At 31.7% G+C, this 21,488-nt stretch overlaps 1 protein-coding gene across 2 annotated transcripts; it reads left to right on the plus strand.

Moving 5' to 3' along the window:
• Positions 1-67: 67 nt before the first annotated feature.
• LOC143052579 (biogenesis of lysosome-related organelles complex 1 subunit 6-like) lies at positions 68-20,923 on the plus strand. 2 transcript variants are annotated; one of them, XM_076225638.1, is made up of 6 exons: positions 68-209; positions 14,062-14,221; positions 15,827-15,938; positions 16,882-16,960; positions 19,641-19,727; positions 20,339-20,923. In XM_076225638.1, exons 2-6 carry the CDS (start codon positions 14,074-14,076, stop codon positions 20,480-20,482), a joined length of 570 nt encoding a protein of 189 aa, XP_076081753.1. In that variant the 5' UTR covers positions 68-209; positions 14,062-14,073; the 3' UTR covers positions 20,483-20,923. The 2 variants fall into 2 exon arrangements, with proteins under 2 accessions (XP_076081753.1, XP_076081754.1); XM_076225639.1 differs by having other exon boundaries at positions 76-197.
• Positions 20,924-21,488: the final 565 nt, after the last annotated feature.

Raw genomic sequence — 21,488 nt, forward strand, 5'->3', positions numbered from 1 at the left:
TTCAAAAACCTCTATACACCTAAAGTTTCATTCAGAATAATAAGGAATATGCTTAAAGACTAAGTCCTTCTAAGGGAGGTAACTAAAAGTGACAAAATGAAAGTAGGAGGAGCGAACAAAACAAAAAATGTTGCGAAAAACGAATAGCTACTGATTTTATTTTATATAACTCAAAAATAGTCGGGCCATCTTGTAACGTAAGCTTGAATGTAAATAATTTTAAGCATCTGTATCTCGTTAAAATGGTATTCCCAATGGGCAAGGGAAAAAACATAGGCATTGAGCCACAGGCACTTGTTTCTATCCATTGGAAGACCCACTATCAACGTATTTACGTTGATAGTGGGTCTTCCAATGGATAGAAACAAGTGCCTGTGCATTGAGCTTCCAAATTATTTTTTATGGGGACTAGGATGGAAAATTTTGAACTGCATTTTCTAGTTGTAAATCTCTGTCCTGCCTTTTTATGAGGGTACCAATTCCCTTCAACGCCTTGCTTCATATGGTAATTTAGCTTACCATTAATGTCAAATTGGTTTAAATTTTTTCTGCAATACCATCGAGTACTGGGATTCGAAGTCGTCCCAGAAAAAAAAAAGCCTTGCCAGACGTGCTAATTATTTGGACTAGTGATTCGTCAACATATCGTTATTGTGATTCCTCATAGGTCTCAAATAGTTATCGTAATGGTTATTTTTTGAAAAAAATTTAATTACAATGATTTGTCAAAACATTTCACTTTTATTTTATCATCATGCATCAAAAATTACTGTTAATATCATTTGGCAAAAATTTTAACTTTAATCATCATAAAAGTACTTCAGTTACGACCATTTTTATGCCCCACCTACGATAGTAGAGGGGCATTATGTTTTCTGGTCTGTGCCTCCGTTCGTTCGTTCGTCCGTCCGTCTGTGCGTCCGTTCGCTTCAGGTTAAAGTTTTTGGTCGAGGTACCCCTGTGAGATGATAATGAATAATTCATGAATATGCATGAACATTTCATGAACTGTTCATGAACAGATTTCATGAACAGTTCATCATATCTTCATGAACATTTGATGAGCAATTCATGAACTGAAAATCGACAGTAATGTTCATGAACTTTAATGTTCATGAACAATTCATGAACAAGAAAGGGTTCATGATCATTGTTGTTCATGAACATTTAAATGTTCATGAACCTTTCTTGTTCATGAATTGTTCATGAACATTAAAGTTCATGAACATTACTGTCGATTTTCAGTTCATGAATTGCTCATCAAATGTTCATGAAGATATGATGAACTGTTCATGAAATCTGTTCATGAACAGTTCATGAAATGTTCATGCATATTCATGAATTATTCATTATCATCTCACAGGGGTAATTTACTGTCAAGGAGAGGATTCTGGGGGGGATTGGAACCCACCCTTTTTTAGCAAGATCAATGCATATGAAAGGGTTTATAGTACATAGTTTGAACCCCACACCTTTTTTAAAATGGCTGGATCTGCACCTGTACCCACCCAATATTAAAACTAAAGTAACTATGCGTCAGATATAATAATATAAAAGGATACATGTAAAGTTTCTGCTTCTTTCTGTAATATTTTGTTGTCTCTGTTCTTCCAAGTAGAATCGCTGAATAAATGTAACTAAAATCTCCACGGAATCTGTTTTACTATCAAAACTGGCAGCTCCATTTTGATATTTAATCATTCAATCCCCTAAAAGTATAAAAAAAATCCACAAAGAATCAATTGTTCTAGATGTTTTAAAGCAATAAAATTCAATTGAAATGTTGTTGCCTGTTTATACACTACATCTGAAGCTGTTAATGAATCAAATTCATTTCAAAACCCTCCCCCTTTTTATCCCCTGAAGATTATAAAAACTGGCTACTTATTATTTTCACAAAAGAACAATTCAAACAATTCAAAAACTATAAATTTTAGGTAACTACCAATAATCATATGTGGAAACAATTATTCATTTTGTTTATATAATTAAAAATAAATTTTCAAATATGCTTTCAGACTTTCTGATGTTGCTTTGCTCAAAGAAACCATAAAAAAAATATATTTCCTCAACAAATTATATTTTATAATAATATACACATGTCTGTCATGTTAAATTAAATTTGTAATGCACTTATCTGAAATCTTTCTGACTGGAAATGTCTTTTCCGTGTTTCCATCAGCGTAATCTCCATTTTGGTGACGTATTACCCAAGAGTGCACTTATGCTGACGTTGAGACTGTGACAATCTCGCCCCAGATAATATCGGCCAGAAGTTGATCTGTGCCGTAACGGAAGTATGAAAATAAATCAAGGGTGTCGCAAACAAATATTTATTAATATGCAGTTTTATTAAGTATAATAAAAAAAAAATCTTTAGTTTAAACGGCACATGGTGCATGTGAATAAACAAGTGGACTCACTTGGAAGGTATTTTTAGGGCCGAACTGTTCAGTACGATTAAAACCACGAGGTCAAGGTTTGTTTACATTGTACATACGTTGAGAAACGTCTGTCGTTGGGCCTATCTATCATTGATCTGATATTTTTCTAAGTTATTTATATGCCGGACGACAATTAATAGAAAGGCACATATGTGAACTTGGAGAAAATCAGAATTTACATCTTTAGCAGTTTAGGGAAAGGAAGAGTAAAAAAAACCTTCTTGCAGCAAACCAGTAACAGCAGTGACAGTCCCACACGCAGTGTTACCAGTTACTAAATCATCTATTATTCATAACACATGCATATGACAGATGAACATTTCAAGAATTTCAATGATCAGCTCGTGATTCATCAAAACTTCATGAACATTCATAAAATACTTTTAATGAACATTTCATGAATTTTTATGAGCAGCTACTGATTCATCAAAACTTCATGAACATTCATAAAATACTTTTAATGAACATTTCATGAATTTTTATGAGCAGCTAGTGATTCATCAAAACTTCATGAACATTCATAAAATACTTTTAATGAACATTTCATGAATTTTTATGAACATCTAGTGATTCATCAAAACTTCATGAACATTCATAAATACTTTTAATGAACATTTCATGATTTTTTATGAGCAGCTAGTGATTCATCAAAACTTCATGAACATTCATAAAATACTTTTAATGAACAGTTCATGAATTAAATTCATGAACCTTCATTTATGAATTATTTATGAATTTTCATGTACCATTCATGAACATTCACGAACCATTCATGATAGTTCATGAAGTCATGAATTTCTTCTCGCCGGGGAAGTTTTTGATGAAGCTGAAGTCCAATCAACTTGAAACTTGATACACATGTTCCCCATGATATGATCTTTCTAATTTTAATGCCAAATTATAGTTTTGACCCCAATTTCATGGTTCACTGAACATAGAAAATGATAGTGCAAAGTTCAGGTTAAAGTTTTTGGTCAAGGTAGTTTTTGATGAAGTTAAAGTTACATCAACTTGAAACTTAGTACACATGTTCCCTATGATATGATCTTTCTAATTTTAATTCCAAATTAAAGTTTTGACCCCAATTTCATGGTCCACTGCACATAGAAAATGATAGTGTGAGTGGGGCATCCGTGTACTATGGACACATTCTTGTTTATTTTGGTATCCGGTCGTTCCGGCCCCAAACCGATCCGGCCCCAAGTCAATCCGGCCCAAAGTCGATCCGGCCCAAGTAGATCCGGCCCACGTCGATCCGTCCCCAAGTCGATCCGGCCCCATAATAAAATATGGATTAACTAGATTTTGGAGGAATTTGTCACAAACTTTAACAGTATAAATGGAATTTGAAAAAAAGTGTCCAATCAATGATGGATGACAACAGGTCAGTGAAGTATTGGAGTACCAGTTAACGAACTATTTTAAATCCATACGAAAATTAGTGTTATTGTGTCTGTTTGTATCGCAGTTTCTACATTTTTAAATTATGAAGTTATTTTCCATAATAACTTTTACTTTGAATTTCATGGCGATTTTTATTTTATTCAGTTCACACACAGAATAGCTAAATAAATATTTACAGTCCAATGTACCTATAAAATTTAACGCATAATAATGACTTATATAATCAAATCATTAGTCTATAATTGGTTTGTTTATTCAACAGTTGTCTGATGATTGTGAAATAAGGTAATGCCACTCGTAATCACTTAATTCAATCCAATGCGGATTAATTAAAGTTACGTAATCTGTTTTTCAAGAAAGTCTTTATAGTTTGATCTTCTGCATGGTTGGTGTATATTATAATAATTATTTGTATTTTTTTTTCAGGTTACATCATAGGCTTCTATAACATATAAAAATATTCTATTCTATAACACTTTTTTTTTGTAACATCAGATATAGTCAATATATTTTTCTTATTTTGACAATATTTTGAATAGTGTATTAATAAGATAAATAAGATAAATACGTTTATTGCAATAAGCACAATTATGCTATAGCACATTTAAATTACAACATTATCATGTGTAAGCAACATGAAATTTATATTAATACATAGGTATACAAAACTGCAGAGAACATAATTAACAATATGAACATTTTGTTAATGAAAAAGACAATTAGATTCATATATATAACTAAGTTAATATGAAAGTTCTGAGTTTCCAACTTTCACGCAAAAAACACATCAAATTGTAAATAACAGTTTTTGTTTGAACTTGTAGTAGTGAATACAGTTTGTTGATATTTGGCCATGTATGATAATGTTTTGAGAAGTATTTAAGTCTATACTGTCTATATGCTGGACAAACCATAATAAAATGATATTCGTTCTCTATACATTGCATAGTACAACATTTACAAATTCTATCCTCCCTTCGTTGTTTTATGTAACGACCAGTTTCCATATTTAGTTTTAATACACCAAATCTTAATAAAGACAACATTTTAACATTGATATTTTTCAATATATATTGTTCCATCTTAAAACCTGTTTTTATCACTTTGTACAATATTAGTTTTTCAGAGCTCTCTACAGACTCACGCCAGCTCTGATAAAATTGATCTAACAGACGTTCATTCAAAATATCAAAGTTTACATTAACATTCTCTTGTGCATACCATAAATAATTAAATCCAAGTTGAAAAAGTAAATTACGAACATTTGTGGCCCAATTTTCTTTACCACTATTACAGTCAGCAACTAGAACTTGATATATTTCATATACAATATCTGGTTTCTTGTTTATAATATTAACCCAGTATTTCAACAACTTTTGTTTCCTAGTAACATACATAGGTAAATGACCAAGATCGCCAATAATACAACAGACAGGCGTGTTTTTGGGTACTTTTAAAACAAATCTACAAAATTTATTATGTACAGTTTCGATTTCTTTTGCATGATGAAAACCCCATACTTCAGAGGCGTAGTTTAAAATAGACATAACTAGACTGTCAAACATAGCACATTGCTGTTCTGGTGAAATATAAGTAGATCTTAATGAGTTTAACAATGCTGCAAGCGCTCTACTTCCCTGTCCCGCTAGGCGTTTTTGAGTTTGTTGAAATTTACCGTTGTAATGTAGAAGAACTCCAAGGTATACATAGTGATCGACTACTTTTAGTTCCGTATTGTCATAATGCCATGAATGGTTTACTCTTTGCCATCCTTTACGAAAAAACTACAACTTCTGTTTTATCCTTATTAACCCCAATTTTCCATTTTGTACAGTAGACGAATAATTTATCTAAAAGAAACTGTAGAGCTTCCGGTGTTTTTCCAAATAGCACAGTGTCATCAGCGAATAACAACAAATATATCAAATATCCATTAAGGCTTATGTAATCACTAGTTCTATTATCATTCATACGTAGATCATCAGCAATGTCATTTATAAAAAATATGAAAAGTAGAGGAGACAAGGGTTCACCTTGTTTTACACCAATATTATTACAAAAAACATCTGAAAGTAATCCATCGCATTTAACGCGAATGTTCACAGTTGCATATACTGACTGCACCATGGAAACAAACTTGCTACTAATTCCACTATTGAAAAGCTTATACCAAAGTATGCGACGGTCGACATTGTCAAAAGCTTTACAAAAGTCCACGAATGCTGAATACAGTTTTTCCTTTTGCGACAAGGTTGTTGATATTATTCCATGAAGAATAAAAACAGCGTCGACAGTTGATTTTTGGCGACGAAATCCAAATTGGTTTGCTAAAAGAATCTCATTATCTTCGGCCCAACAAAGTAAACGATTATTCAAAATTGAAGTAAAGATCTTTGAAAATACACTAATCAATATAATTGGCCTATAGTTATTAGGGTTTGTAAGATCCCCTTTCTTTGGTACAGGTATAGCAATTCCTTCTATCCAATTATCGGGGTATATACTAAATTCAAAAAGTTTATTAAACAAAACTGTTAAAAATGTTGAAAAAAGTTGAGAATCTGATAAAAACATTTCTCCACTGATTTCATCTGTTCCTGTACTTTTACCACGCTTTAGTTTTTTAATAGCAGATTCAATTTCAGATTCAGTAAATTCGTTATCTAAATCGTCTATGTGAAGATCTTCCGAATGAATGTTGTCTATTAACGTTTTAACTTCTTCTGATAAATCACCAGGTTCCGCACCAAGAAAGTTTTTAAATGTTCAAAAATGTCTTTTGCATCGGCCGCGCATCTAGATCGACCCTTAGGTCTAACTTTTGACCAGAATTCTCTAGGATTCACTTTAGCCAATCGACTTAGCTCCTGTCCACGTACACGTTTATATCGTGTTTTCGCTTTTCGTTTAACTTTGTTGTATTCGTTTCTTGTTGACACGTATAATTGTCTATTGGGATTGCTTGGGTAGCGCTGAAAACGGTTCCGTGCTTGGTGAAATTCACTTCTAAACAGTTTACATGAGTGATCGAACCAATCATTTGTACTAAGTTTATGTTTACTTAAATGTTTTTTAACAGATGTTTTACCAAAAACATTAAGCGCGCATTTAAATATAACATCGGTGATCACATTTACGGCGTTGTTCGCACTTTCATTGTCATTTATGTTGTTTACTAGTTCCAACAGATCAGTTTGTTTCTCCCGTAATGCTTGCGTGTAATCGCTAACTTTCTCATTATCCCACTTTATATATGTATAATGGTTTGAAGAATGTTCCTCATTATACGTTCGATTAGTCTGAATTTCATAAAATAAAGGCGAATGGTCAGAAAATTCATTATGTTCCAGAACTTTAAAATTCTCAACCAATTTATAATCACATGGACAAGTTAACAGATAATCATTCACACTTCTTCCGTTTGAAGTACAAAATGTAAATTGACCAGCCAGATCGTTTCGTAGTCTACCATTACATATAGTTAAACCCGTGTTATGACACATTTGGACAAGCTTTCGACCAAACTTATTTACTGTTGTATCCTTTGAACATCTTGGAGGAGTAATGGGATTTTCATCATGCACTACACTACTAACATATCTATCTAAATTATCAAAACCTAGCCAATCATCTAGTAACCCAACTCTACTATTAAAATCACCACAAACAAGTATACTTCCTTTTTCTCTATACTCAAAAACAATATTTTCTATTAATTCAAAAAAGTCACAGTCATTTACATTATAATATGAGGACTTCTCATGGGGTATGTACACAAAACATATGTAAATATCAGTATCATTATGAAAAAAATCCTTTTTTAACTTTATCAATAAAATACCATTTTCAATTTCCTTGACTATTTCAATACCTTTCATAATATATGGTTTACAGTAAAAACATATTCCACCCTCGTTTCTGACCCCTTTATTATTACATCTACCAAATGACGATAGATTTTCAAAATTATTTAAGTGTGGCTTATTACTGCCCTTTAACCATGATTCACAAAGAAATAATAAATCATAATCATTAACAAAATTTAAAAAGTCATTGTCATCGATACAAGAAATAATACCATGAATGTTCCAACTTAAACACTTGATATTTCGAGAATGCTCTCTGCGTGTATCCTATGGACCAACATATTCTTTACCTGCTACGAACAGTTTGTCTCTCACAAAATATGCCTTAATATTGTTTTCTTTAAGTGCTCTAAGTTTCGGCAGTAGATTTTTTCTTCTTTTCAAAATTTCAACTGGCAGTTGTTCGGATATACCAAAATTCGTGTCTTTAAGATTAACAGCGCTTTTACGGACTTCTTGTTTCTGAAAATAGTTTGAAAACTTCACCAATAACGGGCGGATTCTGTCCCCCTCTTTTCCAATTCTGGAAAATTTTCTTTGAAAAAAATATGTAAGTTATTAACACAGTCTTCACCTTCCACCTCAGGTATATTATAAAAAACAAGATTGTTTTTCATTTCTTTCATCTGTATGTCAATCATAAGTTCTTCTTTCATTTTAACGCTTTCGTCCTTCACCTTTTTTCTAGTCAGGTCAATTTCGTTCTTTTGTTCAGATATTTGTTTATTGAAACGTTTTACATTTTCTGATTGTGAATTGATTTGATCATTTACTTCTTTGATTTTAGTGTCAAGTTCTAATATTTTTTTTCTCTGATCATCGAAGCAATCACTGAAATGTTGAGTAGCTTGTTTAACCTCCCCCAATCTCTGACTTAAAATCTGTGTTTCATATTCAACTTTAGTCACTTTACTATTCATATTATTCACAATGGATTCAATGTTGTCAAGTTTATTCAGCCTACTGTCAATGTTTTCCATTTTCAAAAATAAATCGTCAACCCACGGAGGTTTCTGTGCCATACTAGTTGGTGACATTCGTTGCATAGTTGACTGATAGAATGAGTTTGGAGTTGAACAATATTGCGGTTGAATTTGTTGCATTGTTTGTGATGGGGCGACATATTGTAACTGCTGGTTCTTCGGGTAAAACAAGCTATGATCTTGCACCATTTGCGATGAATGTGGATGACCAGTGTTTTGTTTGTTTACATCTGACATAACGGGTGTGTTGGGTGTACTCGATTTGTTCAATTTACCTTCAATGTTACTTTCAATGTTTTTCACTTCATTACTCTTACTTTTTGGCTTTTTTGGTTTTCTCCTTGTCGTCTTTTTAATGTCCGATTCACTTAATGTATTATCACTGCTCACATTTTTACGTTTTCCGCTCATATTAGTTCATAGTTCTTAAATTTACATTGGATCTTTCACAAACACCTCTGTCCGCCATGTCGCTTACACCTTTTTTTTTTAATAGTCATAGATAAAAAAAAAAAGTCATATGAGTATCCATTATTCTTTATTGCAAGAAATCAACAAAACAATGACATTGAATGCACGTTTTCACTCTCTAAAATATAATATCAGCACTCTTTTATAGAAAGGATCCGGCAAATCAAACAACATTTCTCAATTTTAGAAATTTTAAGAACTTAAAAAGAAAAACCAAGTTTATATGTATCAGCTTGGGGATCGGCTTGTACCGTTCATGTATGTAACTATTTGTTATTATATGTTACACAAGATGAAAGACTTGTTAGGATCACAGTCAATTGAAAGAAAATGCTAATTACTGCTGATTAATGTTGATGTCTGAATTCTTTTACATACGTTTTAATATAATTATACCAAATAATCTTGAAAACTTGTAATAAAGACATAATCAACCTAGTTGTTTTATACTCATCTAAAGAAAATATTTTTCAAAGGCCTTTTTTACTTTTTTTACCGTACACCTTTAACATTATAATAAAAATAATAAACATTTATGAATTATAATTAATATATATTTATTTTTATTCCTTAGAAATAATTTTTTTTATTGGGGCCGGATCGACTTTACATATGGGCCGGATCGACGTGGGGCCAGATCGACGTGGGACGGATCGACTTGGGCCAGATCGACGTGGGGCCGGATCTACCCGAAAGCTTTTATTTTTCACCCTTTTTCGATCTTGCATTTTTTATAATAGTTTATTAGGTGTGGAAAGACCTTTTGTTTTTCTTCTGATTATTATTTTTTTTTTTTTATTCCTTCTGCCATCTGAGGTGCTTTTTCGTCTTACAACATATCAAATGGAATTTTGGCCAATGATGTTGTACAGTAATGGGGGTTTCAAAACTCACCCTGTGTGACCAAACACTTATTCTTATAGAAGTTATCTCCCCGCGTCCCATTTTTCTTGTTATCGCTATATCTCTAAAACCGTAAAAGATTTTAGCAAACTGTTTTCACCAATTTGTTCGTCTACTCTTAAGAATGATTTGGTTTATTTTGACTTGAGTGATCGGAAGACATCTTACGGGAGTTATTTCCCTTTGAAAATTTAAGATAGGCGATTTGTTGGATAAATTCATACGTTATTAGTCGTAGAGGCCTACAGTCTATTGATATGAAGTCCTTGGTCCATTTGAAGGAAATTGAGGTTTAGGTCAAAGGTCAAGGTCATGTAATAAATTTGAATATTGCTTGTTATCGTTATTCTAAAGAAACTGTGACAGTAAATGATATGATGTGTTTGCCAAATAACTGAAAAAGGCGCAACTTCAACCTATTTAAGTCGAAGAGTTTTGGTTAACCCTTATAGGAGTTTTCTCCCTTTTTGTATTTGAAATCAGTATTTCTTCACAACCATACAAGTGATTGACCATGGGTCTTTTGATTTGAGATCACTGACCTGTGACCTCAAAATTGAGGTCACGGTCAAAGGTCAATTTGACGTTCTAGATTTTGACCTTTGCTAAAAATTCTTTCTGGTTCATTATAAAACAATTAAGTCTTCTGCATAAACCTATTAATCTTATTTTTTTTATTTGTATCAGTTTGATTTACATTCAACACGGAGTGACATTTTCTAACATCGTTTTTTAAATTTCATTCTTATCAGGGGTTAAGAAATTTTGTTATAGCTCACAAGCCCAGGGCTAATTGGTTGCAAGATTTTACTAGCCCTGCTAGCCTTAGTATGCCTTACAATTTCATAGTTTGCTGCAAAAACAATGAATTCTATAAACTTAACATTTTTTATCTATTCACGGCATTGTACAGTAGATCTTTGCAAATTGGATATTCAAAACTTATAATCAGCAAAAAATATTCCATTAGCATATATATTCAATAAATCGATAATTGAATATTCACTGAAAATTCTGATATAATGAGTTGACCAAATCCGAGGATGATACAAGTCTTGACCACTGCTATACGTGGGTATGTAAAAGGATTGGAGGGGGTTTTATCAGATACAATAACATCATCACGGTTGTGTAAAAGAATTATCAGCACATGTTTCAAATTTATATCTGACAAAAGTCAGGTTTCTGCTGTCAAAAGGGATTCACATTTATATTGCAATAAATTAATCAGAAGGAGGTAAAATCAGGTTGCATAAGCAATGTACAATACCGCCCCTGTATTGACACATCGATATTGAAAGTACAAGATTGGTTCTGTTTTAAAACTTTTACAAAATCAGTTCAAATTCTGGGAATCCCTGATGACGTAGTTGAATCTGATTGAATAAGATAGAAAAGTGTTGAGGGGATTTTCCCCTTTCAATTTTAGAAACGCCAAGAATTTTTTGTTACTAGTCCGTCGGGCATTTTGGGTTACAAGTTTTGGTTGCCCGAGGTCAAAATGTTGTAGTCCCGGGCGTCGGGCTAGTGGATTTCTTATCCCCTGCTTATTATCGAGGTGGAAAGACCTTCAATTGTTCTCTGAAGAATTGGTTTTTATATCTTACTTTTCTTACTGAAATTGTCATCTTGCTAATTTTTTTAGGCCAAATTGCTCATTCTGCTTTTTTTTTTAACTCAAAACTCCTGTCTTATTTTTATTATTTTCATCCTAGCGCCATTCCCCTTAAAAATCAAATGGAAGCTCCCTAACTTGGCCAGTTGGTATAAAAAAATTTCCTTTTTTCTTAAAGACCAAACAGCCTATTGTTTATGCGCATCATCTAACGCAACTTGGTTAAAAGCTCTATGACGTTGTTTCTAGCAATAAAAAAACGTCAAATTATAACGTCCTATTTCGCTTTTTTCATGGATTCCATCATGGTGTACGCTTAAAAATAAGTCCTTCAAGAAAAGAGGAATTAAGCGTTGTGCTGATATCTTGTTGAAATTTTGCACAAATGGACACAAAAGATACCACACTATATTTAACCTTCTTTCTTATAAGAATAATAAAATATAAATTTTGATATCGACTTTTTGCATTTGCGCCGATCTACATATATTTTTCTTTATTCTTTCAGATGCATAGATTTTGTCTTATATTTGTGCCGATCTGCATTTCATTTTTTTTATTCTTTCACTTGCGTAGATTTTTTCTTTCGTTTGCGCCGATTGTGTACAGGTTATAAGATAGGTGAAAGTTATTTTCATGCCCCATTTATGGGCATTGTGTTTTCTGGTATGTGCGTCCGTCTGTCCCGCTTCAGATTAAATTTTTTGATCAAGCTGGTTTTTAATTAAGTTGAAGTCCTACCAACTTAAAACTTAGTCCACATGTTTCTTATGATATGATCCTTCTTATTTTAATGTCAATTTTTCAAATATCACTGGTAGAAATAAATAGGCTGTTTGGTCTTTAAACAAAGGAATTGTATCATTTGTGTACATGTATATCATTGTATATATAGTGAGCCAAATCCTTGCTGAAACAATTATTAATGTACATGTAAATGTATTATTTTAAAATATTGTATACAATGATACATGCTTGTCTTAATCTAAAACCTACCAGAACATAATGGCTTGTGGTAGAGAAAATGCTTCTGCAGCATCAAATATATACCTGTTGACTGTGGTGTCAAACATACCTGCTTAGCACAAATTGTCTTGCATTTGCTGGGTTACTCCTTCATGCTTTAAATTCTTCTCTTATCATGCTTATTACATGTATCTCTGTGTGAGTGTGTTTGAATGGTATGCACTGGTTAAGATTAGGAATGAGGAAATGCAGTATCCAAACTGTCAGTTCTGTCATATTATTTGTCACTGTTTGAAGTTACACTTTAGTTTCTTTCATGTTGCCTTCTGATTAATTTGGTTGATAAATAAAGTATTGTAAAACTGTCCTCATTTGATATTTGATTGAACATATTGTCTTGTTCGTTTTTATAGCATTGAAAATCCAAGAGAAAGTGGTGAGGTATTTCTGATGCTTCATAGTTGCATGTCGTTGGTTACTTATTTTTTGTAGTAATTAATTTCGGTGTAGCCTGCAGTCAGTTTGGTGATTATACTGAAATTTTATGTTCTATAGATTAGAAATCGTACAGAATTGGTATCTGTTCAAATAAGTCCCTGCCTCTCTCAGATATTTCATATCTTCTCTACCATTTTGAAGCTGTTGAAAATCTCCAATGGGTGTTTTTTGAGGAGACATCATTTTAAGGGTTACAATTTTTATCATTGTTTTATTTTAGATATCTCCAATTCATAGCATTGTCTTTTAATACATTGCAATTTTTCTTACTTTAGAATGAATGCAATATTTACCCTACAGTGCTCACAAACCTTATTTTGTTATAGTCTTAGGCCAATAAAGAAATTTTGTGGCGGGTTATGAATTGTAGTTTTAAGTCGGATTCTGTCCCAATGTTATATTATTTAGGTATTTTGTGGTTCATTTTTGTTGAGATTGTTGTTGGTTATTAGTCATTATGGACATCCAGCATGTCTTGTTATATTACTCTTAGTTCAAGTACAAAAAATGTCAAAAATAAAGATTTAAGCTGAGTTTGTTAAAAGTGCTTCAAGTGCTGATTCAAAATACACACTTTAAATCACCATGGTTTTATCTGTCAATTAACTGGTATTTTACAGGTGACACATGGGAATTTAGAAGCTCACTGGAGATTTTTCAATACCCTTTTCTTTTTAAGAGTTATGCAGATATGATTTTTAAATACCTACATTTTAATTTGTGGAGAGGGCTTACATAGGCTATGCCTGTTGCCCGATCCAATTCAATTTATTTGAATAAAATATTGTTTAAACTAAACTAATTTAATACCTACATTTTGTAGTTTCTACAATCATGACAATCTACTTTGCAGTCTTAAATTTGACAGTACTTAGATAGTTTGTTATACTAATTATTGCAACTATTTTCAGATATTTTATGAAATGTCAGACCAAAAAGATGATGTGAAGGTTGAGCAAACCCGGGATACTTTAAATGAAGATTCTAGTGAACATACAGATGATACTAATAATGCTACCAAAGAAGATGTGAAAACAGATAGCAAGGGAGATAATTCTACAGATGATCAAGGTATGATAATAAATAAAAACGGTAGGAAGGGAGATAACTGAAGATGATCAGGGTATGGCTGTAAATAAAACTTTTAAAGTGCTAACCTTGTACATAAGAATCAGGCAATTTTGAAAATTTTTAAAAACAGGCCAGAAAAATGCAAACTGAGCTTACCATCCTATTTTATAGTTACCTTAATCCTGAGTTAGAAATGGTAGGTCTATTGTTTCTGCATGTCTGGTAATTTGAGAAATCTCTCGATATTTTTTGGTTAGAATGATAGCAAATTACAGAGTTAGCTCCCCTTGATTGTTAATTTCTAGTGACTTTCAACAAAATTTTGTCTTGAATTACCAGAACAGGAAAAGAAATCAAATGTTATATTTGTGCACCATTATACAATTTAAACATAAATTAATGTCAACTTGAGTGGGTCCTTGTTTGTCATTATTTCACCACAGCCTCAGATTCTTTGGCAGATTGGCACTTATAAAGGTAGACAAATGTACAAACAATCATTGTACATCAATAAAAGAAAAATGCTATAAGGGAGATAACTGTACAGAAAATCATAGTATGACAATAAATCAGTATAACGATTGTAGTAATAGAGGTCACTTTAGAATCCTTGCACAAGTTTATTTATATGCATTTAATGTTGTGTAACATGTGCAAACATTCTGATTTAAAAAGCTACAAAATCGAATCAGATAGCATTTCCAGTCTTGCATTGTCTATGTATGTACAGAATTATCTTAATTTGAAATTCGTATTTCAGTTATTTCTTTAGAAAAATATTTAAGGGCGTATGATACAGTTACAGGGGAGGTAATGGCGTTGCTAATGTAAATTGTTATTTTCGCGACGTCAAACTATGACTTATCGGGAAAAGATTCAGTTTTCGACTGATTTTTATCATTCAAACTTATCTTACTTGAAAAGGAGTTCATGGACCCCTCTTTTTTTAAAATGCCATTTGGCTTGATTACAGGAGAAGAATATGTGTGCCAACAACGAATTGTATATTTAAATATACAATTCCTTGGTGCAAATATTCAAAATGATTCAATAAAAACGTAAATAGTGCAATTTTTTTTAAATTTGATAAATATACAGCAAAAAATTATGTTTTTTTCTACATTCATGAACATTTGATAAATATGAGTTATTTCTGAATAAAAAATGTATAAATTTTTAGGATACTTATAAAATACAGAAATTACAAATTATTTAACAAAAAACAATTTGTGTTTATTTTTTAAAAAACAAAATGTTACAAAATGTGTACACGTATGTCTTTTCTCTCAAATGGGAAAATACGGCCACAATTCTGAATTTTGAGCAAATATACAAAATTTTGACCTCATTTTAATCAAAAAGTAGCACATGAAGGTATATTTTTTATCACATATTTGATTTTATCAGGTAAAAAATAGTCTATATGGAAATTTTTATCAAAATGTAAATACAGGATCAAAACTGTATCGTATGCCCTTAAATTCTACATTGCACTTAAAATGAAAGAAAGAATATACGTAAAGCTTTAGGATGGTAAACTTGTTCATAAAAACAAATTGGATCTTCTAAACGATATAGTTTATGTTTAATATTTTCTTTTTTCAGGAAGTTCTGAGTTCGTCATAAATCCAGAAACATTAGAAAAGTTAACATTAGGATTCCTGTCTCATTGTTTACCAGATTTACAAAGAGCTAAAGGTTCACTAACTGAAATATTGTGAGTAATTTGTAGTCTTTAGATATATATTGATTGCATATACTTTTTATTTTGATTTCAACACCGGTAGACCAAAATGTAAGAATAATTATTGTTATAACAGGGAAAGATGCATACAGATAAATATGTATCACTATGTCATCAATCATAGTTCACAACTTTAATAAGGCGAGGTAGTGATTTAAGGGATCTACCATTTGATTTTTATGGGGGGGCTAGGATGAAAAATTTTGTCCTGCATTTTTTTTTAGCTGTAATATTAATCTGTCCTGCCTTTTTATTTTTCGCTCTGTTCGGTCCTGCATTTTTTTTTTTTTTAGTTTATCCTGACTTTTTTTTTGCAAGTGTCTCATCCTGCCTTTTTTTTTTTACTCAAAACTCCTGTCCTGCCTATTTTTTTCTAATTTCATCCTAGCCCATCCCCCCCCCCCCCCCCCCCATAAAACTCAAATGGTAGCTCCCTTACTATAGATGAACTACATAGATAACTTTGCCAACAAGGCTTCCATAGATATAGACATCATACACTCTATTGTCAAGTGGCCTAGCTCATCATGTCACCATAACTAATGCATGTTGAATGCTTGAAACGGATTCTGTTCTTTTGCAAGATAGGATATTGTATGAAAAAAATCCTGACATGAACTTATGTTTGTTACAGTGGTTAACTTTTTTTCTTCATTTGAAAGTCACATTCAGAGGCATTTAACACAGAATGGAACATAATGTTCAAGAAAAAGTGAAATTCAGACATTTAAAGACATCAGAGAGTACTAAAATTATATCCTCACCTAATGAAAACATTTGTTAAGGATGTTCGCTTCTTTTGATTTTGACTTTTTGTCATATACGCAGAATTTTCTTGTTTTATCCATTTAGTGCCTTTTAAAATTTTGCCAGTTATTAATCCATGCTACATGATTTTTTTCCTATTCATTTTCAGAACCAGTCAGAACATTTTACATGAAACAGCACAAAATGAAAATGGTAAATTTAAGATCAATGAAGACGTAGAACAAACTGTAAGTCAACAATGCAAAGGAAATGTAAAAAATGGTCATACCATTTACCACTTGGTTGAAATAGTCATTAACTTCTTTCTGTCTTTTGGAAAGGTCTAAATCTTAATAGCCAAAATGGTCTGCAGGGGTGTGGAAATATTTGTTGTGAGCACTTGTCTCTGGGCAAGTAAAACTAAAAATTTTACTTGTCCGGAAAAAAATTACTTGCCCTGATGATCCCAATAAATATTGAAGTATTTCTTGTTAGCTAATATATGATTCTTACTTAGCACTATTGTGCATCACAAACGAATGAAATCCATTTGTTTATATGTGTAAAAAAATAGGAAAGAAGGAAATGGGTTAACATCAGTGGGACAGAAACCTAACAGCAAACCAACCAATGAAATGACATGTAAAGGACAATTTTGCAGCAGTTTTGGAATAAAAATTGTAGCCAGTAGGTACATAATATACTAAATTTGAGGACAGTGATTTCTTTTTTTTTTTTAAATACTCTGTGTCCTCCGTTTGCATTTAAGGTTTTCTACTCAACTCATGATTCTTTTTGTCTTGCTTGCCCAGCTTTTTATTACGTATTTGTCAATCTGAATCTCGATACAAAATTTAAAGAAATGACACAACCGGTAAATGATGGATAAAACTTAATCGACGATCCAGGGTCAATGGACAAAGCCAATGCAATGTTACGCGACTCTGGTTCGCATACTTATTTTCATTTATTTTGGCAATCGATCTATTTCCAGTATAATGTAATATTTATCGTCATGAACATTGATGTTTTTACTTGCTGAAGATTGGTTTCTTTTACATAAATTAAACATCTTTATATGTTTTGAAATTAATTTTATGTTTTTGTTGGATTTGAACTTTGTCTTGTACATGTTGTATATTTTTTTACTTGTCCACGGGCAACCAAGACAAAAATAATTACTTGTCCGGTTGTTCAAATGTACGAGTCGGGCGAGTCGGGCATAGCATTTCCACACCCCTGGTCTGTACAACTTTCGTCTTCTTAAGGAATGACTGTAATATTTTTTCTGTCTATGAAGAAATAACATTAAAAATTTAGTGCACATTGAATAACGCGCGTAGCGGGTTATTTTACATTATACTGCAATCAGCTATTTTACTATACAGATAAAGCTATACGTATAAACGTTAGCTTTATACGTCAATGACCTCAACTCACCTATAAGCCCCGCCTACTTACAACCATGACAACGTGTAGTAACAATGGTCAAACTTTTATGAATTTAAACTTGTTATGTCTTCAAATTGTTAATTTATATACCATGTTTATCAAATGTTATTAATTAAATTCATTTTCCCTTTTTAATTCCTTAAATTGTCGTTGTCTTACCGCCTAGACTACGCTCATAGGGAAATACCCCAAAATGGTACCCCAAGAGGGGAATTCCAAACACTTTTTTTTAATAATATTTGTTTCATATTTTTATTATTTTTTTTATTTTTTTTATCGATTTCAGTATAAAAACAATATACATATAGTGTCTTGAAATATGAAATGTATTTGTATTCGGCACGAAACAGGGGAAATGCTCGGTATAACCTCGCATTTCCCCCATTTCTAAGCCTCATACAAATAAATTTCATATTTCAAGACACTATACGTATATTGTCTAAGTGTGCACCACATTTTTTATGTTATTTCGAATAGACAGAAAAAATATTACAGTCATTTCTTATAATTTAATTCTAAATTCCATTTTAAACAGTAGAAAACCATGAAAAAACATTGATGACGTCACGGTCACATGACTAAATTATGTCTATGGGCTCATAACAAAATAACGTCAGCCAATCAGAAGACGCTTTATATCCAAAATTAAATTATAGTGAAATAGCATAATTTATTGCAAAATTGAAAATTTTCGTATGTATTTTATTTCCCTCAATTTTGTGATTAAGATACAATTGTGGAAATATTGATTCATGTTAATTGATCTTAAAGGAAGATTAGAGACTAATACAAGAAAAATGTCATAAGTAAGGTAGGTTGGGTGTCTAAAATCTAAATGTTTGTCAATAGATATACATGTATGGTTTAAATATTCGAGCCGCGTCGGATAGATTCACTGTATGCAAATAAATTTCAACACCTTGTTACTTATTTCAGGTTGAAAAAAATCTCTATGCAAAGTCTGTAAATGTTTGAAAATTGTTTCCATATAAGAACATGAAGAAGCCTAAAATTCTTCTTATATTTTGTATTTGATTGTTACAAAGTTAATCAAAGACCTATTCATGTACATGTATAAGGTGTCATACCACCAATTACTCCCTCAAATTTAGAACGTATGTGAAAGTAGGCCTACTCGGACAAAAAATAGTGAACAGATAGGGACTTTTAATTGGTGGTATGACACCTATAATCACACTTGCATAAGATCAATTTCTATCAGACACTGCTCATTTTTAAAAGGCTTCTGGGTCAATGTACTTTCAAAATTCACTATAAAAACTTGGGGTCATTGACATTGTTCTATTAGCATGATTAGAATACATTGAAATTAATTAGATCATAGATATAATATTTGGGTTATATAGAGGAAACATTTTGTTTTTCCTTATTGAGGAAATATTAAACTATGGAGTTGGGTAAAGTTTAATGAGAGAATTATTTTTATATCAGTTGTAAACTTATTACTTTTTATAGATGACCAAAGTTAAGCTTTACCATGCCAAGTTGTTGTATTTAAAGAGAGAAATGAATCACCTGGGAGAGAAATCATTTAAGCTCAAGGTAGGCCATACAATACAGTCTGGTTATTACAAAGTAATTTTTCCTTAATAATTTTTTTTTTTACATAAATTTATATAAGACAATAAAACGGCAATGAAATGTATATTCAGGTTAAGATCATGTTCATGTATATATAGCATAATATAAACCCTGCTTGATAGATTGACACTCTGAGCCAGATTTTCAATTTCATGATAGTTTATAATTTACTAGAAAGTTCACAATATTCATGATAGTTTATAATTTACTAGAAAGTTCACAATAACACATGTCTGATATTATCTAGAAATATTTTTTACGTTATTAGCCAACCAGTCTTTACTCCCAACTCCTATATCTACATGCAATTAGGAGAAGCACCAAATCCTGATATGGAAAATGATATAATATTCTCGAAAGAAGTCTATGATTCTATTTTATTTTATTTTGCTGTGTAATAAAATTGAGAATGGAAATGGGGAATGTGTCAAAGAGACAACAACCCGACCATAGAGCAGACAACAGCGAAGGCAACCAGTGGTTTTCAATGCATTGAGAAACTCCTGCACCCGGAGGAGTCCTTATGCTGGCCCTATTTTGATCTAATCAGATAATTTCATATTGCTTTGTAGAAGAGAGGAATAAAACTTCAGCAACAGAAAATTAAAGAGGAATTACAGAAACAGGAACAAGAAGAGAAAGAAAAAATGAGGGAGGAAATGTTAACAGCAAAAATTGCTAAGAAACGATCATCTAGCCAATCAGAAAAGAGCTAGTATCATTCAGAAATATATAACTTAATTACTGTTTTACTGGAAACTTTCATAATGTTATTTTTAAAATGCTGACCAATGTAAAAAAATATTTATTAATGGCAAAATAGTCATGTGTTGGTGTTTGAACTTTTTATATGAGGCTGGATGATGTAAGTTATAAACTGTTTTTGTGTGCTTATTCTTTATTTTATTATGGAAAAAGGGGAATCCAAGATTCCAGATTGTTTAAATAATGACATGTGCTGATCATTTAAAAGTCCTAAAAATAATACAACTCTCACTAAGCATTTAATAAAACTTAAATTAAACAATTAATTGAATATTAATTCTTGAAAATTTATGTTAATTATCAACATTCCTGGTTGTTTCATTATATCATATGTTGTTAATTATAATATTTGTTTATGTGCAATATTGATAATAAATTATTATAATACTATATTGTAATACTTCAATTTTATGATTTTCTTTGGAACTGTCATAAGTGAGATTTGGCTGGCTGTAAAACCAGTGTAAGTCCACTATATTCTACATAAGAAAATGTCTGTACTGGGTTGGGTATATAACACCTGGTGTCAATTAGTTTGGTGTGTTTGAGATTTTGGTTTTGCAATTTGCTTAATTATGCCTAAGACATAAGTGAAGCAGTTTTGTTGGTTTTCTCATTTGCCTTATTTTACATTTATTTTGTCGGGACAATTAATTGCTTGCTTTGCCTTTGGGTTTTGCTCATTGTTAAAGGCTACACAGCAAGTTAATCTCTCTAACTAGCAAATTTACCTGACGATATCGGGATATAGGTATTGAGTAGGATCTTAACACGTACTTGTGATTTGTTTAAAACCGGTTTTGATAAAAATAAACGAAGAAATGTCGAAATGTTCAGAACTTAATTAAATCTGTATTTGGGCAAGATAGTGCAAGCATACGATTTTTATTGCGTCTTACACTTTGAGAAGCGAATAATCTTTAGCTACTTTATTTAAATATTGTGTAAAAACGTTAA

Source organism: Mytilus galloprovincialis, chromosome 11 (genome assembly GCF_965363235.1).
Source record: "Mytilus galloprovincialis chromosome 11, xbMytGall1.hap1.1, whole genome shotgun sequence".
Lineage (NCBI taxonomy): Eukaryota > Metazoa > Mollusca > Bivalvia > Mytilida > Mytilidae > Mytilus > Mytilus galloprovincialis.